The sequence below is a fragment of the Merops nubicus genome, unplaced genomic scaffold, assembly GCF_000691845.1.
Source record: "Merops nubicus isolate BGI_N331 unplaced genomic scaffold, ASM69184v1 scaffold5874, whole genome shotgun sequence".
NCBI classification, from domain to species: domain Eukaryota; kingdom Metazoa; phylum Chordata; class Aves; order Coraciiformes; family Meropidae; genus Merops; species Merops nubicus.
Window position 1 is genome coordinate 18,867 of NW_008606153.1, and position 21,673 is coordinate 40,539.

The 21,673-nt window shown below is 36.6% G+C and overlaps 1 protein-coding gene across 1 annotated transcript in view; it reads left to right on the forward strand.

Annotated features, from left to right (window-relative positions):
- Positions 1-21,673, forward strand: part of ZNF385D (zinc finger protein 385D) — a 165,326-nt gene that overhangs the window by 10,544 nt on the left and 133,109 nt on the right. Inside the window, exon 2 of the mRNA XM_008939557.1 lies at positions 19,281-19,460. Within this exon, the coding sequence (XP_008937805.1) occupies positions 19,281-19,460 (180 nt within the window). The remainder of the gene's footprint in view (positions 1-19,280; positions 19,461-21,673) is intronic.

Below are 21,673 nucleotides of genomic sequence, written 5' to 3' on the forward strand. Positions count from 1 at the left end.
ATATCTTTGGATATGCCATATAAAAAGTACAGTGTCTTGCAGAAATACCTATTATGGTCAGATCCATGTATATCAGGTGAGTATCCTTCCTGTTAGCATTTAGCTCTACACACTCTAAAAGTGCATGCACTAGATTACCTTACCAATACATGCAACTTTCCAGGTAAAAAGAATCAGCAGCCTTAAAGAGGGATGTTGCCACACATAAGTAGCCCACAATAATGCGCTCCTTTGCTTGAGCAACCTTACTGAATGTAATAACCAGTGAAAGGCTGAAAACATTTAAAAAAAAAAAAAATCAAAGCAACATTTGAAATCTAACAATGCAGATACAATCAAAATGTGATTGTGGAAACCCTTAGAGTGTGTGCAGTGTGTACAAACTGCTGGCAGAGAAGGCCAGTCAGGCAGCAGTTAAAGTGCTGTGGTGTGGTGGAGTGGCAGCAAAATGGTACTGGCAGCACCACCTTGCACAAGCACCCCAAGATGACTGAACAAAACTGCTCTGTTTTGCCCATAGTGACTAACTTGAAGCAAAATTGTCATTACATGCTATCATCAGCACACAGGGAAGAAAATTTATTTAAATAGCCTGAAGTTAACCTGGTGAAGGCAATGGATGATGATGCTACATGTCACTGTGGACACCCAGACAACTCTACAGATTTTAGGAAGACTGTACAGGTGTGTAGAACATTATTTTATTTTTCTTTCTTATTCTTCTATGCCCTGATTTTTTTTCTAAGTTAAATATATCCAAAAAAAATCAATGTAGTGAGGAAAAGCAGCACAGAACTCTCTCAGGTAGGCAGTCTTTGGTGGTATTTTTTGTTGAAAAAACATTAATAATTAATACTACTAAAATATCCCTCAGTTTATTCTAACAATGTTCATGTGATTTGTATAAGATTTTCGTGCATTTCTAGTAGAAAGATTTTTCATGGCAATGTTCACAAAAATAATTGCATGACACATTATTGTAATTTCTTAAATGAGTTTTTATGTTAAAAGGTATGCCAGCACATTTTCAGCAATACGAAGCTCACTTTAGAATCTTCTGGAAACAAAAATAATGCCATCTGACCTTAGTCAAATGAATTATGAATGGTTTATATCCCATATCTATTTGAGAGACCCCAGCTGAGCTAATGCCTTCCAAATCTCAAAGATAAGAAGATATAATGTTCATTCTAAACTAGTAGCCCTTTTTTAGGAAGCTCACAATAATAGATTATTAATGTTGTTAGAGAATGCTTCAAATAATAGGTAAGTTAATATTTTAAGAAATCTTTCCAAGGTGTCTGTGATGAGCAGATCTCCAGTTTTGCAGATTTTTTCTATCTATGTAGAGAACTTCAATTCTAGTAAATAATGTAGGGACCTGGTTTTGATAGTATATTAATTGGGGTAATATTGATGGTTTTTCAGGACAAAGTTGGGCAGTTTTTGAAATTTGTCGATATAAGTGTGGCAACTGCTAGCAGGTACAAATTAGCTCTCACAAGTTCAAGAATCGTTCAGCAAAAATTGTGTTTTCCTCACTGGTGGTGTTTTAACTGAGTCAGATCTGCTCTTATAGTAAAGGGAGAAGTTTTCAGAAAGTAATTATTATTTGTAACAAACTGTGGAAAGTGTTCGACAGTGTTAATAAATTTTCCTGAACTCAATTTCATTTACTGGACCTAACATGCTGAGAATCTTCCATGGCCCCCAGTAAAGTAACAGTTTCAACTGTGCTGGAAAAATTAAATCAGACCTAGTCTAATTAAGGTAGTTGTCAAATAACCTGTAACAGTTGTATTTGATATCTCCAATAATTTCAAATGTGAATTACATGTTCTTTAAAATCTTAAATTGATCATCAGCAGTGTAATCAAAATTTGGTAGCCACTTGGGCAGCAGGTCTGGGCATGGAGGATGCTGGCATGCCCAGCAGCATGACCACCATGCATTTCTTCTTCACCTGCCACCAACCTGGAAGTACAAGAGGAAGGATTTGTCTCTTTGGGTTTCAGATCTGGATCAAACAGTGGTTCACTGTCTCTCTGCCAGAAGAGGTGCTGAGTGTGATGGAAACATGAGCTTGGGCAGTTGGATAACTTGAATTACACTGGCCTTGTGTGGGGAGCACCACTTCAGGGAAGATGCATGTGGAGGAAGGAAAACGCTGCCATGGGTCTCCCCATGCTAGAGGAGCTCTGAGCACCTTCAGGGGAAGACTGCATCAGTTCCCTTGTCAACCTGAGCCTTGACAGTATTCACAGAAAGTCTCAGGAATCAATAGGGGGGAAAAGTGATGCTGATATTTGTTTTTCAGGAAGTGATTTAAAACCACCAACCTCTTTTCCAGAGCCTAGCAAGCAGCTCGGAGCTGCAAACAAAATATAGTTATTATCACTCTTATTATTTCTGTTACCAAGTCATCAATGTCAATAATGGTAGTATGAAATTCTGAAGTCAGCTAAACTATTTAGTTCTATCAATCCCGAAAACACTATCAATTCTCATGCTTATTAAAAAGAAACCCAAACAAACCAAAGCAACCTCTGCCCAGACCCTGAAAAACAAACAAACAAACAAAACAAAACAACAAACACACCAGTAAAAAAAACTTAAAGCTACCATGACTGTCCTTTTTCACTTGACATTTGCAAGGAGTTCACCTATGTGGATAAGATGGGGGACTGCAAGCTTTCCTGATTATATACAAGTTATGTAAAATATCTCTTAATTCACAGTGGTCCTATTTAAATTCTATTCAGTATCAAGGGCGCAACCTCTTAAATGATTTGTTGAACTGGGATGCCTTTTTTTTGTCTTGTTTTGGCTCATTATTGTCAATATCATTAAAGAGATCAGGACAATTCAATGAATAGTTTTGTAGTTTATGGTGATTCTTCTGCAGTTAACAGACTCTATAGTAGTAAAACAGAACAGCAGCAGTAAGGAAAAGCAGAGGTTCATTCTTTACCCCTCCAAGCAGAGAAGTCTTAACATTTTTCTTAGATTATCATCTCATACAGCATTGTTGAGGTTTATGACCACAAATCATACCAAAATATCATTTCTGTGGGTTTTTATCTCAGCTAGAAAAAGCTGCATGTGGGAGAAACTATTTTCTAGTTGCAAGATTTTAACATTTCCAGTTGTGTGCCTGGAGCTGCTGAATGGACATGACTTAAAATTGTACATGGGTAAGAATTTCCAGTGACAAGGAAACTTTAATTTGTAATTAGAATGTCAGTTTGATTTTTTAATGTGTCATTTTGGAAAGGCCAAATAACATTATACTGATTTAATAAATAGCAAATTTGTAATTTATAGTGAATTTTAAGGGTAAAGAGATAAAATCTCATACTAAATCATGTCTAGTAAGAGGACACTGCCCACACAGTTAAAAAAGAGCAGTAACTTAAGCAAATAGTCTCAAAAATAGGTTTCCATGGGAAAAAAATTAAAATCTTTCTAGTCCCCTCAGGTGTATCTACTGCCCAAATTTATTTAATTATTTTTAAAGGGCTAAACCCGACTTGTTTACATCTGCAGAGGAAGTTGCAGGGAAATGCTGAAGGGTCTTACTGATGCAAGAAAAAGATGGTCTGGTGGAAACCAAGTTCTCAGCTTATACTTGCAAGAGCAAGTGGTCTATTTACTTCAAAATATTGAATGCCAAATTACACTCTCTCTTTGCTGTTCTTGGCTCTCCACTAGTCTTGGTAGCCTGAGTCTACCAATTTAGTAGTATGACCAGGCGTGGCCTTTGTAATGCTCTGCAAAAATAAGTGCCAAACAGTAGGGCAACCTAAACGTGAACTCTGCATTGCTTTATTTTGTGTCCCTGCTGCAACGTTATTCTACGTGCAACTTTAAGCACTTCATAACGGGTCTGTTGTTAATGTTTGTTGCTTGACCTTGGACACAGAGACACATTTTACCATTTTTTGAACTGAAAATGTTCATGCAGATGAACACCTGAGTTACCTGATTCTTTCTGTGAACATAAATATTAGGTTAAGTGAGAAATAAATTGTGGAGGTTTTTTTCACATGTGGTAGCAACAAATTCTACATAGCAACACCAAACAGTTCTGTGTGCTCTAGGTCTTCTTAAACTATTTTAAGTATAATTTTGTTGTCTGAAGAGTGTAATAAAGAAATCCTAAAGCTCCTCATTTAAATTCTATCTTTATCCAGATAAGTTTACCACATGTTCTCCCCAAGACCAAGTGAAACAAGATAGCCAGAAATACAGGTTTGCAGTTTTTTCTCAGATGCTAAATCAAATCTTTCTGTCATGCATGAATGAGGACAACAGATCTGTGAAGCTACAGATACCCAGGGTCTGAGTTAGAAGAGCAGAAAGCGTAAGGTCCCATCTTAATGCAGGTATTTAGACAGAAGAACTGTGTCAGCATCGGTGGTTTGGGGCTGAAGAAGGTTGTGCAAATCTTAACTTCAGTTTTGTCATGTCTTGGCTTACATCTGCTGGAATTTTCTCAGTGTTTCAGGTTAACACACCCAAAACACTCTGCTGTGAATCAGGTGATTTATGTTTAGTTGCAGCTCCAGATCTGTAAAATTGGCTTGAGCGTAGGCTTTGGAATGCAATCCTTATACAGGCAAGCTGAGTTTGGTTTCAGGTTTCTTAGAGGCTTGCATGCAAAATTGCCTCATTGCCTGAGTTGATACCTCTAATTAAACAGACTCAGTGTACTGCAATAGTTGTCCTTTAGTAGTACAGCTCAAACTCATACACAATGTAAGTCTTCTTAAAGTCACTGGAATTACGGAGAGATTGAAGAGATAGGCCTCTTTTTCTCAAACACACTGCCTTTTTCAGTAAGTTTATGGGATTTTTCTAATGGAAAAATGGTTCTTGTCTCTGGGATAATCTTATTCTTTTAAAAAGATGTGATGTCAGAAAGAAAAGATGGAAGTCTTAGTGAGTATTTGGCAATAGAGTACTTTCATTTTCATCTTATGATTACAATTTCATGATGCGTTTCTTTTCTTATGTGGTATATTTCGGTCATTTGAGGGGTTGTTTTTTCTTTTTTTCTAAAAGAAAGTAGTGCCAAATTCTAGATTATAGAAACAAATTCCCATATATGGTGATGCAAGTGAAGTATTCATGGCTTTGATTCATCCTTCAAATTGAGCACCCTTGGTAAAACTTTAATTCCTTTTTAGCAGTATAGAAATTTGCTTTGTTTAACACTCATTGTTGTGCACATTTTGAATGATTAGTCGGAGTCATGCAAAGAAGAGATAAACCATACTTCTGCGTGCATGATTTAAACAAGAATTAACTTTTCTTGGTGTATGTCATTCCACCAATAAGTGGGATTGGAATAGTTAAATATATGCAGAAATATTTGCAGGATTGAGGTTTGTCTGTGGCTTAGCAAATCCATATACTTCTATAACATTTGGATAATTAGTTGGCTTATTTCACTGGTTTAATATAATTCCATTTTCTTGGAAACGTATTGTAAGATTACCTCTTATGGAAAGCAAAGATGATTAGAGAATGCGAGGCTCCCTCCACACCTTAGCAGTATCAACACGTGCTTCCACTGAAGCCTCTTTGCACGTGCCCTGCTCTCCTAGCTTCCCAGCCATTTTAAGGATCTTCTGACCAGATTAATATACCAGAGTTAGCAAAGTTTGAAGATGGTAGCGTTAGGAGGGGAGTCACTTGCTCATCTTCAGTAATAAAAACATATTGAGGAATCACTTGAAGAATTCTATATACAATTCAATTAAATAAATCTCTGTTGCCTAAATTGAGTGGATTACTTTTCTGTTTTAATGTGAAAAAGTCATAGAAGTTTTAGGAAAATGTAAAATATTGTGATGTAAAGAAGTCAAATGATGATTATACCTTCATTCCAAATAGTCAAAGCAAAGCAATGCAATGACTTAAGAAGATCAGAACAAATACTTCCTTCTATATCATGCTCAATAACATCTGGAATTATAATAGACAGACTTAACTTTATGAAGCTGTAAGTTTCTGATCCTTCTGGTCTACATGGATTATGAGAAAAATCTGCATAAGGATTTTTCTCCTCTTGGTACTGTGTTCTATTATATCATGGTTACAAGGCCAGGTAGTAATGCCTTTCAAAACTCACATTTGCTTTAGTATCTCTCAAATAACTGTGTTACATAGCAGAACAAAAGTTAGTTCTCCTGTTTTATTTTGTCTTTTAGTAGACAGAGGCTTAAAAATAAAATAAGACATGTCAACTGAGAGTTTTTTTTCCTGTGGAATGACAGTTTTAGTGTGTTATGCCCAAGGTTTGATTTTTTTTTTTTAACCACCTTAGTAACAAGGTAGATGAAAGGTAGTCTTTGAATGGAATGAACTGAAATGTTTGAGGTGGGTTGTTTTTTTTACTGGGCTTGTTTCTAGATGTATTTACAGTTAGCTCAAAAAAATGCTCAATTGTGCATCATTAATAACTGAAAAGGCAAAGTTAGTGAATGTCTTACCTGAGTTTGTGATGCACAAAAAGTGAAATTTTAATAGCTGTGTAGGGCTGTAGGTAAATGTTCCAAGCAGGGTGATGACACAAACAAGAAAGGAGCTCCCTAAAAAGCTATTTTCAAGTTTTATAACTCTTTCCTATGTCTTCTTCTTGGGCTGGGGACTATAATGACTATATATGCTAAGATGCCTTGAACATAACTAGGCTGACTGAAGAGCAGACCAGGAAAAGTACTGTTGCTTAAGCTCTTTTCATATAGCTTTTTCTTTAGGAAAAGTTCAGACTGTTCCTGAACTGTGCAAAAAGTGCAGATGAATAGAATTTGTCCCTTCCACCATGCCTTGTCATCCCCAGCCAGCAGTGAATCCTGCACATAGGTATGCAGAACATCTCCTGCCACCTTTTATAGCACTGCAGGGGATTAGTTGTTGTGGTGGTGTTGTTCTTTAGTGGTTTCCTTTATTTATTTATTTATCTATTTATTTATTTATACATTTGCCCATATGAAATGGTGACCAAAGATACGCAAGACACTGTCCTGCAGCCTTTTGTTTACAGCTACAAGCTGTGTGGTCCTCTCAGGAAGCCTTATGACAAAGTCTGTGTCAGAACCTATAAAAACACCTTTGCTTTCTGGGTGAGGAAAAAGTTCTGAATGGAGTGCATAGTAACATGTGGAAAAATTCTAACTAATTTCATATAGCTTATAGAAATATGAAGACATTGTTGGGTTAGGTTTGTATTTTTTGGTCAATAGTTTACGCTACTTTACTGAAAGCTCTTATGTGTACACATGTAAATATAGCTGGATTGTAATTGATAGAATTACCCACCAAGCAGCACAATTTATATTAGCCAGGGGCAGGGATTCCCATTCATTAAATCTGTGGAGGACATGCCTTTATTTATTTCTGTGGATGCAGCCTGGAGCATCCAACATGTCATGGATTAGATAAATTGGGCTTGACGTGCCTGTGTTTCTGGAAAACAGGACAAAAATTTCTTTTGTCTTTTGTGTCTTGTCTGCAAAAGCAGTGATACTTTCTCTCCAACTACAGAGAATGGCAGGAGATCATTTTCCTTGCTTGAAAAACTTTTTTAAAAATTACGAGATATAAAAATGGACCTATCAGCATATTCATAAGTATCAAGAGAAGGATGGTCAACCTACTGACTGCCATGTATTCCAGCTCTCAGAACATTTGCTTAAATCACCTCCATTGCATATAGACTTGCCAAAATAGAAGTTTCCATAGCCCTTCTTTGTAAATAGCCATTTTGTTAGAACTTCCCCACTGAAAAAGAATGTATTTGCTTTCCCAGAAAGACACTAGCCATGTGGTCAAGGTATTTTTGTAGGCTGCTGGAAACCCAAGCTAAATTCCTTCGAGAAGTGAATACACACACAAATCTACCCCAAAGAGATTATTGTGGAAATATCCCTGGTTAGATCATTCTCATAGATGGGAAAACCAGTATTTTCTTCACTAATCCTAGTAAACCTTTCTTATATATCTTTATCTATTATATTGCATCATGGTGTTTTGAATATAGAGACTTACTGGTTTATGGAGTAGCTATTTTCTCTACCTTAACTGTGTTTTACAGAAGCACAATCCCACAGTCTTTGGAAGGAAATAACATTTATTCCTCAGGATATACTGTGATTTAAAAGCTAGGAACTGTGTTCCAGCATATATGACACATATATATCTATGTTCAAAAAGAAAAAGAAAATCATTTGAATTGCACAAGAGCAGTGTGTCATTGAAATAAATATTTTTGGAAATTATGTTAACATTTTCTAGATACAATACAGTTACAAAACTGTTACTTTTTAAGTATGTTATAACATGCCCTATTTAAACTTTATTAAAACTGTATCAGTGTGTGGATATAGAATTTTCATAAAACATCAGTTTAATTGATTCTGGCCAAGGGTCAAATTTCTCCCATTGATTTCCAATAGCCCATTCTACCTGCTTCCCTCTTACTACCCCTCAGCTTCCTTTTCTTTCCTGTCCACTTTTCCCCTTCCCAGATGTGATGCAAAGTCTTGCCCTTAACATCATCTTCAGGGTTTTATGCTTTACCAGCACATGCTCGCTTTTCATGGTTGACCCCTTGCTGAACTCAGAACTCTGTACTGTGCTCCAGAACTGCTAATAATTTGCATCCTCAGTCTTTGTCAGAGAAATCAAGAATGGCTGATGTGTTGATCAGTACAGCAAAGCAAAAGGTCTAAGAAAGTCGGTGATGATCTGTAAATTTCTGGTCAATTAAATGACTTATACTTCCAGCCTTTGTGGTGGAAGGCAGCTATCTTGTTAATGTGCATGTTTTTGTTTTATGTGCATGCCCAATCTTCTGTATTGCAGTCAGTGTAGTTAACCTTCAATTTTTGGCAATGAAGAAACAAAGCAACATCTGATTTCACATCTCTGTAAGACAGTGTGATGCAAGATGAGCTCAGCTGCTTAATGCTGAAGGGAATGGCTCTAATCTAATCTAATCTTCAAGGATTCAGGTGGTCTCCTGTTACAGGAAACAGGGTTGGTTTGGTTTGATTTTTTTTTTCATTTTAATTTTTTTTTAATTTTTACTTTCCTGCTGATGAAAATCCAGAGATTAGTCATTGCTCGCCACAGCGCATCTGTGCTTTGAGGTGGCACAAAATTCTGTTCTATTAAGGCTCAAATTTAACAGTTAACTAAACATTTTATTGCTGTCTTCCCCTGTCTCTGTGGGTACAGCAGACTGCCAAGAACTGTCTTTATTTGCTTCTCAATACAAAGCATGGGTTGCCTGCTAGGATATCTTCAATTTTTCATCAGCTTCTTTTTCTGGAAAATCTTGGTCACAGATAGAGCCTCAGGCTCTTTGTTTTTTTTGCACAAACAGTTCTATCTCCTGAGGGCTGAACTGGTTTAGTTTCATTAAAGTATAGAAGAAGTTTTATGAAAAGTAATGGGTTAGGGTTCAGAGACAATCAGGCCACATGATCTAGTAGTTTTTTTCTGGTTTTATATGCTGAGAAAGAATAATATGAAAGATAGTCGTGTTTGCTGTTTTGATTTACTCTTCTTCAAGAATTTCAGGTATTCCATTCAGAGTAAGAAATCAGGTATTTCATTGGTGGGAACCAAATAACTCGAAGTGTCTTTAATTTAGGAATGCATATAGGAAAGATGTTGATATGATGCATAATGTATCGTAACAAGTGTCTTTCAATCCACCGTGAGTTGTATAGTGCTTGATGTCCAGTAGCCTCTCCTTTAAAAATCTCTTCTGTCTAATGTATCTGTGGCTGCTTTCATTACACATTTGTAAATCCTGCACTTTTGGTTCCGCTCTACGTTTTCTTCCTGTTAACATTCAGTAAGAAATGATACCACTTGCTCTTTTGCCTACCTGGGAAAGACCATAAACCTAATAGTTTTATGTGGGGTGTTTTTTGTGAATCAAATTCTGAGACTGAGTTTCTGATGTATTATGTAAGCATTTATGTGTTTATGCATGGGAAAGAAAAATGAAAAATGGCTGGTTTATTTCAATAAGTATGCATTTTTGTTATGCACATATACATAGGCAGCTTGTATGTAAAAACTGTGAGGTTGACTCCAGGCAGGAGTCTTGCCCCAGTGCGTGCTACACCGGCATAGATTCATGGAGGTGTTTTCATGTCCATTTTCGTGTGCTATCCATAAGACCAACAGCCAAGCCCATCTACCTAACCATACACTTTCTATCACTCTTTTATCTATGCACCTCTCTTCATCCTTCTCTTCCTCTCTCTCTGTGGAGCTAACTTTGACCTGGGCAGTCTTCGCTCTTTTAACTCGGATTCTGCCATCCTTCTCTTAATTTGGTCACTTCTGAAGTCAATCTACCTGTTATTTGGTAAAACAGCAGAGGCTTAACAGCTAGCAGAGTAGTGAATTGGTGTTCTGGAAGAGTGCAATAACTGTTGGCGTTAAGTTCCACTTACTCTTGCACTATGCAGTTAAAAAATGTGTGAAAACTATTTCCAGTTACTTATTAATTAAACTTGGTGTAGTTGAGCTTTCCCAGTGCTAAATGGAAGAGGCATTGCTACACAGCACTATCTTCATGGAATTTGCTAGTAGAGTGTGTCCATTTCATGATATTAGTTATATACTTGTCTCAGTTGTATGCTTGCTTCATTTAAAGTAAAGACATCAGAAGTTAATGGTTATTTTTTTCCCAAGGATACTTTTGAAAAATGTAACTTCTAAAATTGCTAATATATTCATCATAAAAATGAAAAAATCTTCGAAAGTGTGTTTGTAATACAATGTTCTTCTGATTAATAACCCTTGGAAATCTGTGCTCATTATACCATAAACATGACCTTTAAAAAAAAAATCAGAAAAATCCAACAGTAGAATATGCCAGGTCAAAGTTTTGTTTTTTTTTTTTTTAAATGTCAAGGGAGTGTAAAGCTTTAAAATTAATGTGTTTTTTATAATATTTGGCTGATGCTTGTATTGTTGCCTTATGTGTTTTTTTATTTATGGTGGAATTTTATTAGGTCTTTGTGGTTAGGATCTACTGGGAGACTGACCCCAGGAGAGCACATTTTGGGATAACTCTTCATGCCCTTCAGCAGCTTCCTCCCTGTCATTCAATACGTAGATCCATTTAATTTCTGACAATATTTTTGGTGTGCCTATAACTGGTTTTATCTGGTAAAATCTAGTTGCTCTCTAGTACAGGCTACTAACCACATACTTTGACCTGCTGGTTGGGGCACATACATGACGCAGTGTTCAATAATGGTTCAGTCAGTCTAGCACTGCCAGAAAATTTCTTTATCTGCTGAACGCTGTAGAGAAATATTGTACATGCAGTTTGGGGGAAATACACACTTATAACACTGTGCCTTTCCTCTGATTTCATCAGATTGGAGTGCTCTTCTGAAAACATCCATGCTTCCCACACATCTCACGATGTACCTTAGCTTTAGTCTGTGTGTAAGTCTTTTCTCATGTATGCTGGAAATTATGCTGTGGGGAGCTGCTTTATGTGGGAGTAGCTAGCCAAGATGAAGACCTTATGGTCATGAGAAGAAAAGAGAAAGCAGTTTTTCCTTTGATATCTGGACAAAATTTTCTGGCCTGCCATTACGGCTTGGTGGTAGGAATGTCAGGATACTGTTATATATTTCTAGCTCATTCTAGGCAAGGCAGGCTTTTCAATACCTTGGGTTCAATATCTTAGTAAAAAAAAAGGCAGAAAGTTGTATAAAACATGAGCAGCAGGGAAAGGAACTGCAGAATAGAGTTGGGAATACATAGTTTGCCAAAAGTAAAGAGGAATATTAGCACAGATGTGGGCTCAACTCTCTACTCATTTTCTCTATAGCTTTTACAGCTGGGAAGGAAGAGTAGGTTTTGACATTGTCTTTATTGACATTGTCTTTATTATGATAAGATAATTCTATATGAGTGAAAGTGCACCTAGTTCTTTACTAGATTAAAACTAGGGAAGGATGTTGCAGTGCTCACAACACTAAAGTTAGGGATCTAGGACTCAGTTCCTTGGCCTTCCACAGATTCTTGGGTAAGTTATGTGCAGGTGACATGCTGTCTGTACTAGGTTCCTAGCCTAAAACTGAGGATAATCTTTTTCCATGTAGACATGTCCTGAGAATTAATACCAGAATTTCATGGAGAAAAATAAGACTGCTGGATATTTAACATTTTATTTGGTTTTGTAAGGCAAGTGGAAATGGAAGTTCCCTTCATTTTCACATGGTAGTAGAGCTGAGCTTCCTGGGCATAGTGCTTGTGTGTCTTCTCCAAAGCCATGATTCTGGCAGTCTTTGGATTTCTGATTTTCTGGTAACTGACATGCCTGGGACTTAGTACAGGCAGCTGGTAATAAGCAAGATGGCCAAATTGGACAATTTCTTGTTTTCTTCTACTAGAAACAGCCAAAACTTTACATAAAGTAGAACACTCATTTTGGATCATTTAATTTTCAGCGGTCCAACAGGGAAAAAATAATCTAAATTTGTCTGACCAACTGGAATAAAATTTCAAAGGATTCCAAAGAACTTGATTAGGTAGGTCATGTGGCTGAAATAAAAATCTTTGTTGCTGCCCTTGTGCAATTTATAATCCATAGGAGATGTTGCCTGTAATGTGTTAGTGGAATTCATTGCTAGACAGTGTTAAGTACTGAAGATCAGATCATGTTTTTTTCAGTAGATATTATTTAATTTAAAAATATTTTAATAGTTAAAGTGTTTCCTGTGGACCATAACATATTCTAGGTATGGGGGAAAGAGGTGATACTTTGTGGGGTTCATGGAGGTTCTGACATTAGCATCCTTGTGGCCTGAGGTGGATACAGTCTGTACAGTGCTGTGCACATTGATCCTATTTAGACAGACTGGAATTTATTGTCTGTAACCTAGGCTGACCTGTCTGTTAATGCAGATGGATAAAGGCAGAGGAACAGGAGGAAAGAAGAGAGCAAAAATGGAGCAGGAACCTGAGCTTGTTTACTAAAAGTAAGGACAATAATGAAAGGAGATAATGGATATCAGAGTATTCATGCAAATTCGTCTCTGAATTTTCCTAGCCCAGCATCATAACAGTAATTTCACAGGATTCTACACAATGAAAAAAGAAATCTACTTCTTTAGGTATACGGATTAGGTACATTTGTCAGTCAAAATTCTTGTACCAGAATATAGGATTTTGTGTTTTTCAAAATGCTAGTGTGAAAGAAAATGCTTTTAAAAAAACAGTGTGATGCATAACCATAGGCTTCTAAAATAATAATAATAAAAAATTCTTTTTCTGAACTAGCTCACTTTGCAGGAATCACAGAATAAATATTGTCTCTAGACAAAATAATACTTTGAATAGCAGCAAGTGACCAGAGCTGATTCAAACTTTCCAGGTGAATGGTGTATGTGCTGAAAAATGCACTCTATAAATAAACAGTGGGTACTGATTTGTGCCAAACTGGCAGAGTTTTCCTTTAAAAAAAAAATAAATAAAGGAAGGGAGGAGAAGAGGGAAAGAAATTAGGAAATGTTTGAAAATATTTTTTATAGTTAGTAGTTTTGAATTGTTTGGGTTTGGATGTCTGAAATTTGTAAATATTTAAATAATAATAAATGGTTAATTATCCAAGTACAAATAATAGAATTTCATTTTGGGTGAAAGAAATGTTTCAGCTGACACAATGATTCCCACATACACACCCCCCACCCCCCATTTGTCTTTTTTGTTTTTTTTTTTTTTTTTTTTTGGTTTGCCCAGTGAACTGAAAAATCAATTACTTGCAGATCTCCACAGCAGAGACAGTGTTGCATTCATCCTGTTCAAAGTGACTAGCCACTGTTAACATTACTAAGACCAAAACCTATGAAAGGAAAGTTTGTGTTGCCTCACAGGGCACTTGATCCTCAAGCTGTCTCAGGACAGTCAATGGGATCGAGGCTGGCGTGGCTGAAGCCCCATTTTGAGGGTTCTTCTTTTCTACTAGGTGTCAAATACAGCTGGGGTTTTTCTTTCTTTTCTGAAACTAAGAGGGATTATATGAAACAGTATTGTATTTAAATGTGGATATCCTTGTTTTTAAAATATCTTTGAGATTGTTATATAATGAAAGCACTCTCCAGAAAACGTCTGTGAACAATGCAGGACTCAAAAAGCATTTTGTTTTTAAATCCTCATTTCCCCTTCTTAAAACAGAATGCTTTTAAGTCTTAGAGGTTTTTCTTTTGTCTTTCAATTTCCCATTTTATCAGATTCTCTGAAGACCTAAATGTGTTATCTACTATTTTAGATTAAAAAAAAACCAGTTTATTATTCATCATGGCTAGCCTACTGTTCTTAATTACTTATGTCTTTATTGTCTTTTTGAAGAAAATCTTTTCAAATCTACCTTTTCTTTGGCCCGCTGGCAAACTAAATTCCTAACGAATAAAAAGTTATAACTGATATTACCTAGATGTAAGTTTCTTAGCATTTATAAGATAGAACATGTGTCCCACATATCTTTTCAGTTTTATACTTTAAAATAAACTGAGTTAGTTTTCTTGAAAATTTTCTAGGAAAAAAATCTTCTTTTGAGTCAGGCTCTTTAGGATATACTGCAACACTTACTGAGTGTGAACTGTCAGATATAAGGATCCTATATGAAAAATATTAATGATACTTTTTGAAGTTACAGTTTTGAGTTACTTTAGAAGTTAACTTTTAAGTTGGAAACCGGCAGTACACTCCCAGGTACTCCACTGAGTCATACCAGCTGAAAGGTCCTCTAAGCTTCTGCCAAGGCAGAAGGTGTATATTATTTTGACCCCAAATAACCTATCATGGAAATAGTGGGAGATGGGATGAAAAACTTCAGAATATCCGTATCTTGTAGAAACCAAATTATGACACTGAAAATAAATCCAGACTGCAGAATTGAAGGGAAATTGAACATTAGTTTAGGGTGCCTCTAATGTATTGCAAATGGCTGTACATGTAGCCAGAAGGAAAGAATTGCAAAGTAATGAAGGAATGAAAATGGAATTCTGCAGAGATTTGCTTTTTCACTCAGTGTTTATGGTGTTAATAGTGATGGAAGAACTGCAAAAAATTTAGACTAATGGGGTAATAGTTTAGGGTTCCTGCCCAGTTTACATACCTCCAAATTCCAAACGCATTGCAAAATATTATCTACATTATTTGTGCCTGCAAAATCTGGGCTGGATATTTCCTTAAGAGAGGCTATTTGATAATAGATCTGCTGATTCTTTTTCTGGAAACTAAATCTACAGTTGAGTTTACAGGATTGGGAATAAGAGTATGCATGAATAAGGCTATGCAGGGGAAGATGTAGCATGTCCTTCTCTGTAGCCAAGTCACAAAATAGAGCAATATGCAGTTGCCAAATTGTTGAGCTGTTTGTTAGGGGATCTGAGGGATAGAGATCTTGACTTCCTCCAGGAACTTTAAGAAAACTTTTTATTTATTATCCTGTGTATAAAAAAAGCTTGCTCTATCATGTCTGTTTACTCTATTTTCTTTAGTTTCCTTTGTGCATATTCAGTCTCTGTGCTTCTCTTAACCCAGATTTTAGGGGCAGTACTTACCACTGTTTATACTCTTTACCTAGCACTCATCTGAGGGATATTTCAGGTGAACTGAGCACAAAAATCTACATGGGAGACTTTCTTATCAGAAAAAGCTATTTAATTGAAAGCAAAAATTTCCCCCAGAAGGTGGTTTTTTTTTTTTTTTTTTTTTTTTTTAAAGAATTGAGACAAAAATGTCTTTAAGATAAGGTCATAATTTTAGCATTTTAAAGAAATTTCATTTCTTCTTTTTGGAATGGCTTCTCATTTTAATATCTATTTTCAATTCCATAGTGGAACATGATCTCCAAAGTCAAAGCTGAGGGGGGGGGGGGAGGAAATAAATATATTTATTCACATTTCAACTTAAAACAAATAAAATGTGGCAATTTGTTACAGGCAGGATAGTTTGAGGCTGGACCTGCAGGAATCGTCTCTTCACCTGATTGTTTCTGTCATTTTCTCTTGGTTTCAGGTACAGGCAAGAAATATATAGTGATGAATTTCCTATTACCAGTGGTTTCTGAAGGAGAACCACTTGAGTAGGCTATGCCACAAAGAGCATGAACCTCATGTTGCACACCGCAGCTCTGTGCTCAGAGCATAATGCTGTATTGCAAAACAGATTACCTAGTGGTAGGACAAAATGTCTAGTCCCAACTGGAGATGCAGAAGTACATCCATGTGTAAAAATGCACGGTTTGCTTGACACTGAGAGAGTTCTCAAAAACTGTCTTAGTGAGGTATATGAAGGGGCAGAGGTTTGTGGTAAGCTTTTCTTCAAACTTGTTTGCTCACATTTACCTTGGATGTATTGCCAGTGCCTTTGGCCAAGGGATTATCTTGCCTGTGTTATAAATTGCCTGAAAATTGAAGAAACAAATGATTACATTGATCTTGGTTAAAATGCTGAGCTAATTAAGTTTCTAAGTTGTATTATTCCTGTGCTTCCTATGAAGAAAAACGAGGTTAAAACATTGACATGAATTTCCCAAATATCTGAAACATTCAGCTCTCATTTAGGATCTGAATGGGCCAGAAAGACTTTTACTGTTTAGAAAGACTTCAGACTTAGATTGGAAATCATTAACATTGACATTCTCAAATATTGTCCAACGGTTTTTCAGTTAAGCTGAGTCACAAAAATGGTTGCCATTGCTTCAGGTTTTCTATTGCTGATTCTAGACTACAACTCTGTGCATGTTAAAGGGAAAGTTAAGGGGAAAGAGAAGCTAATTTTTGCAGCCATAAACATAGAGAATTTCTTTCAAGCAAAAGCTGAGATTTCATGTTATCTATCACGTGTTCCATCATTAAGGGACTTGTATGACACTATTGCACAGAGAGCAGCTGTGCTCCTGAACATTTTCTGTGCCACTATAGCCAGGATTGTGTTAGATTTTAAACTGTTCCAGAGGCTCTGAGTCCCAGCCAAGGTCCTGCAGAGCTGGCTGAATTTTTCCTTTTAAAGTGTGTTTTCATCCCCAGATGACTTTGTGCAGCGCTGTCTGGCAGTGGCAGGTGGGTGGGTGCCACTGAGTCATGGCACAAGGAAGGATCACAGAATAGAAATATTTCGTCGTTCGTGGCACGGTATCCTAGAAGAGTATGGGATAGCAGTGCTGTTGCTCTAGGTAATCTGAACCTGCAAGGCTCTCCTCACTGAGGTACTACACTCAAGGAGCTGGATTCCCAAGCACAGGTGGTATTTCTCAGTCCAGTTTACATTTGCATCTGTGAGTTGTAGGATAGCTTCAAATTCTTTGCTATTGCCAGGCAAATGCTTATCTTGGCATTTCTGTGTGATTCTGTACAGTCTCAGGTGCAACCTGGGGACTTCTTAGTAAGGTTTTTCTTAGTAGGAGTGACTTATCCCCTTCATCTGTAAAAGCTTTACATGAGAAAAATTATTTCCATCATCAAAAAAAAAAAATCTCTATGGCTTTTTCTTATTCAGAGTGGGTAGGATTGTCCTGTTCAACGCTACTTTATTGTCATTCTGACCTGTTAAATTTATTCTTACACTGTTTTTGTAAAAATGCCATGGGAATGTAGCAATTGCCAAACCAATGGCTATCATGAAATAATTGATGATTCTATGCTGGTGAGCTATGGAAAGCAGAGCTGCTTGCCCATATCCTTAGCTGTTGCATTTGAAGAGTGATTTCATACACTCTTGCATTCAGGTAACTTTAGAAATTACTCCAATAAATGGCAGTTACTCTAGGGCAAAAACTAGCATGAGACTGGAGTGAACCCTAATTCAAACTTTTGGTTTACGAGTGGGTAATGGTTTCTTTTCAATAGTTCCTAGTGAAATGCTTCAGAGAGGAGATGAAAGCTGGCAAAAAATACTGTCTTTGAAAATTTGGCTCCGGCTGATTTTATACCTAGAAGCAGAACTGTGTGTGATCTGCTACAACTGGTTAATTAAATCCTGTGCTGTTAGCCCTCAATTAGATGTATTAAATTGCAAACTTTGTTAGCAGATTTTCTGGCCGAACATGGAGAGATCCTGTATATCATTCTGAATGCTTTATATATGGGCTTTTAAAGAATGTATGCAGCTCTTCTAATGAAGTGTCTGTATGTACAAGAGGAAAAGAAGAAGCAGATTTCAGATCTCTCCCTCTGTTGGTCTGTCTGCTTCTGTCTCTGTTCAGTGAGTGGGGTAAAACTCCTCTTTTTTTTCTTTTTGTTTTTTTTTTTCTCTTAATGCTTCTTGGACTCTTACCAGCAGGTTTTTACAGTCTGTTGCCTGCCTCTCAGATTAGAAGAACACTGGCATATTTTAACAGTTTCCTAGCATCCAAATAGTCTTTAATTAACAGGGAATTGATGTTTTGGAGTGCAATCAAAACAGGGGAGACATTGGAAGCAGAGAATGGGCTTGGATCCTTCCAGCTTTTAGCTGTCTGGGGCAAGGGACAAACAAATAAGTAAAATAGGTTCCGCTGCAAACAGGTAGTGACTTATTGGTATGCAAGGGGATTTCTTCATTTGCATTATGTTCCCACAGAGTTGGTGGTTGGTAGCATTAGCCAGGAGGAGCTTGCTGACGTAGAGTCTAAATCAGCTTCATTCCTTGCAAGAGCACAAAGTGTTCATCCCTACCTTCCCATAAACAGAATTTCGGGGGCTGCTGCAGTTGTTCTTAGTTTAGATGTGTATTGATCAACTGTTGAGACAGCAAGGTATGTTGTTTTTGTGAGGTTTAGGTCGATTCTGAAGCTGTAAGGTCCGTGAAGGAGCATTTAATTAAAAAATCAAAAGTTTGAAAGTGGTATGATTTTGCTGAGCTGGACAGCGAGTTATTGTGCTTTTTTTCTTCTGGAACAGTTTGCCTTTGGAGGATAGAGCAATAGATTTGGGGTGGAGTGCTGAAACTGTAGCAGAATGAGACTAGTTGGAGTCCTAACGTCAGACATATGCTGATCTAGCATTCCAGATGATACAGGAAGATAAATTTTTTTTAGCTAATTTTAAATAATGATAGATTGATACCTGAAGAAATTACTGGCAAAGACTTATAACCAACAGTCACTGAATCAGCTGTCCTCTTTATCAATAATGCAGTAATTTGTGGACAAATAAAAATTTATTTCTTTAATCCAATATTGGCTTTTTATTGTTGGTTTTTTTTTTTTTTCTATTGGCATTATTCCCCCCCCTCCATTGTAGTACTTGCTGAATGCATTCTGTCTCTTTCTGCATCTAGGTGGTACATGCCAGAGCCCTGCTCTTCCAGCCCTAGTGCGTCCTCCTGCTCCACCTTTGCAGCCATCACTGGATATTAAACCATTTCTTCCGTTTCCTCTGGACACGGCCGCAGCAGTCAATCTCTTCCCCAACTTCAATGCAGTAAGTACACTCTTAACAGCTACTGTCCATCTCAGCGATCCATGGTTTCCATGGAAGACTCAAGAGGGCACAAAGTATGATATTATGTACTCAATTGAACCTGGAATATTCTCTCCCTTACTGAGGTCCAAACGGCTGTTTCAGACACACTGGTAGGCCATAAATTAAAGCCTAGCTGAATGTTAGTCAGAAAAAATGTAAAGGAAAAAATTATATAATCCCAAGTGACATGCAACAAAGTTGCAGGCCATGTTCAGTCCCAGGGCTCCTGCGTTTCCCACTCTAATCTAAGACGTGCAGAGTTTCACTAATTTACAGTTCACTGCAACTGCCAGTGAGTGAAACTCTTGGACTGGTGGCATTCTACATCCCATCCCTAACAGGCTTCCTGGGAAATACTTAAAATTTACAAATCCAAGGGTCTACAAAACATAAAACTGTCAGGGCAATTAAAGTAAGAATGAGAACAGCATTGGCCTAATATGACCTATTCACTGACAAAAAATCCATTTTATTTTTTTCAGGTTAGGATGTTATTTCTTATGCTTTAGTTTTAAATTAGGTTAGATTTCTAATAATTGGGGTTTTTTATTTAGTCATGCTATCTGTGTTTATATAAATCGTATTCTTCCTAAGTATTGTCAATATTTTAGTGAAATACGTCATGAATGTTTCAATTTTCCTGTTTCTGGCAGAGATATATAACGCTCTAAAGAAAAGTCTAAATTGATTTCATGTTCATTTTGACTTGATAGAATTATGTCCCTTTTTAATTTGAACATACTCTGTGAATTTATTTTCCTTATTTACATGTACTAGATATAGAAAGAAAAAAAAAATACAAAATAAACCCTAAGAGTGTGTGTGCTTACCTACTCTGAGAGACACAGAGATGGGTGGAATTTGCCGTGCCAAAACAATACTAATTAACATGCAAAAATTGTAATTACAGTAATTAAGACTAGTAAAAGAACATGCCCATTCTAGAAGTAATTTGTAGTAACCAATAGCAAATTTCCATAATTAAATGTTCATTTATTTACTTTTTATGGATGTTCATTATACTTTGAAGTAATTAAAATAATCTAATGGTAAAAAAATATTTATTTATGCAGTCTTAAATTCAAGTAATTCACAGCATTAGTAAAAATCAGAGAAACTATAAGCTGCAAGTCTTAAAAAGCTCCAAAATAATTATTACAAATAAACTTTTTATGAAAAAAAAAAATCAAATTTTAAAATGCATATGGGTATGCAGCAAATTATTTTACAGTGCTGGTTTTAACCTGGTTACTGATAACCATTAATGGAACAGATAAACCATTAGATTTGTTTAGTATGCTTTAGGTTTTTTGGTTTTTTTTTGTTTTACCAGTTTTGCTGTGTGATCACTGTTTGTATTTAATGCAATAGGTCAGCTGAATTTTTAGATATTGTCTACTAGAATTTCTGGGTTTTTTTTCAGGATTTTCCATAGTTCACAGTCTTCAGATTGTTTCACTAATTGTTTAATGCTGTGTATTTCAAATGCAATTTTAATGATGAATTTTAATAAATGATTGTTATTCTTGTATTGTTCCATAAATTTACAGTTCCTTTTTTCTTACAAAGACTAATTTTATACTACAGTTATTCTGGAAGAGTCAGGGGAAACGTGCTGGTATTAATTTGGACGTAAGAAACTCAAAATAGCTCCTATCAAACCCCAAACATCATCTTAGACTTTACAGACTCCTTGTCTCTTCAGTTTTTCAGCAAACTGAGCCTAGTTTTCAGGAGTGAGACTAACAGCCCTTTTTAACAGCACTCTGAAGTTTGTTCCCATGCACAGTACTGTTTTCCGTGATGTGTGGCCATCTGCCAAGTCCACCTTTGCTGAGTATGTCAGTCCTGAGTGTGAGGATGCTGTCAACAGACCTGTTGTCACCTGCCTTGCTGCTCATCATCTTTGCCTTGTACCGTGACCTTTTCCTTCTCATCATGTGTGCTGACATGCAGCATCATCCTCAGTTGCTGTTTTTGTCCTGAACAGTACGTTATTGAACGCTGCTATGTTTAGCTCGTAGGCCAGAGCTGGTTAATGGCGTCCTCAAAACATGTAGGCTAGCTGAGAAGTTCTACATGTTTCCAGAAATTCTTTCCAAGCTGACGAATCTTTTGGAGACACATCAGATGCTGCTCATCAGCTGCTGCTCAGCATTATAAGACTAAGG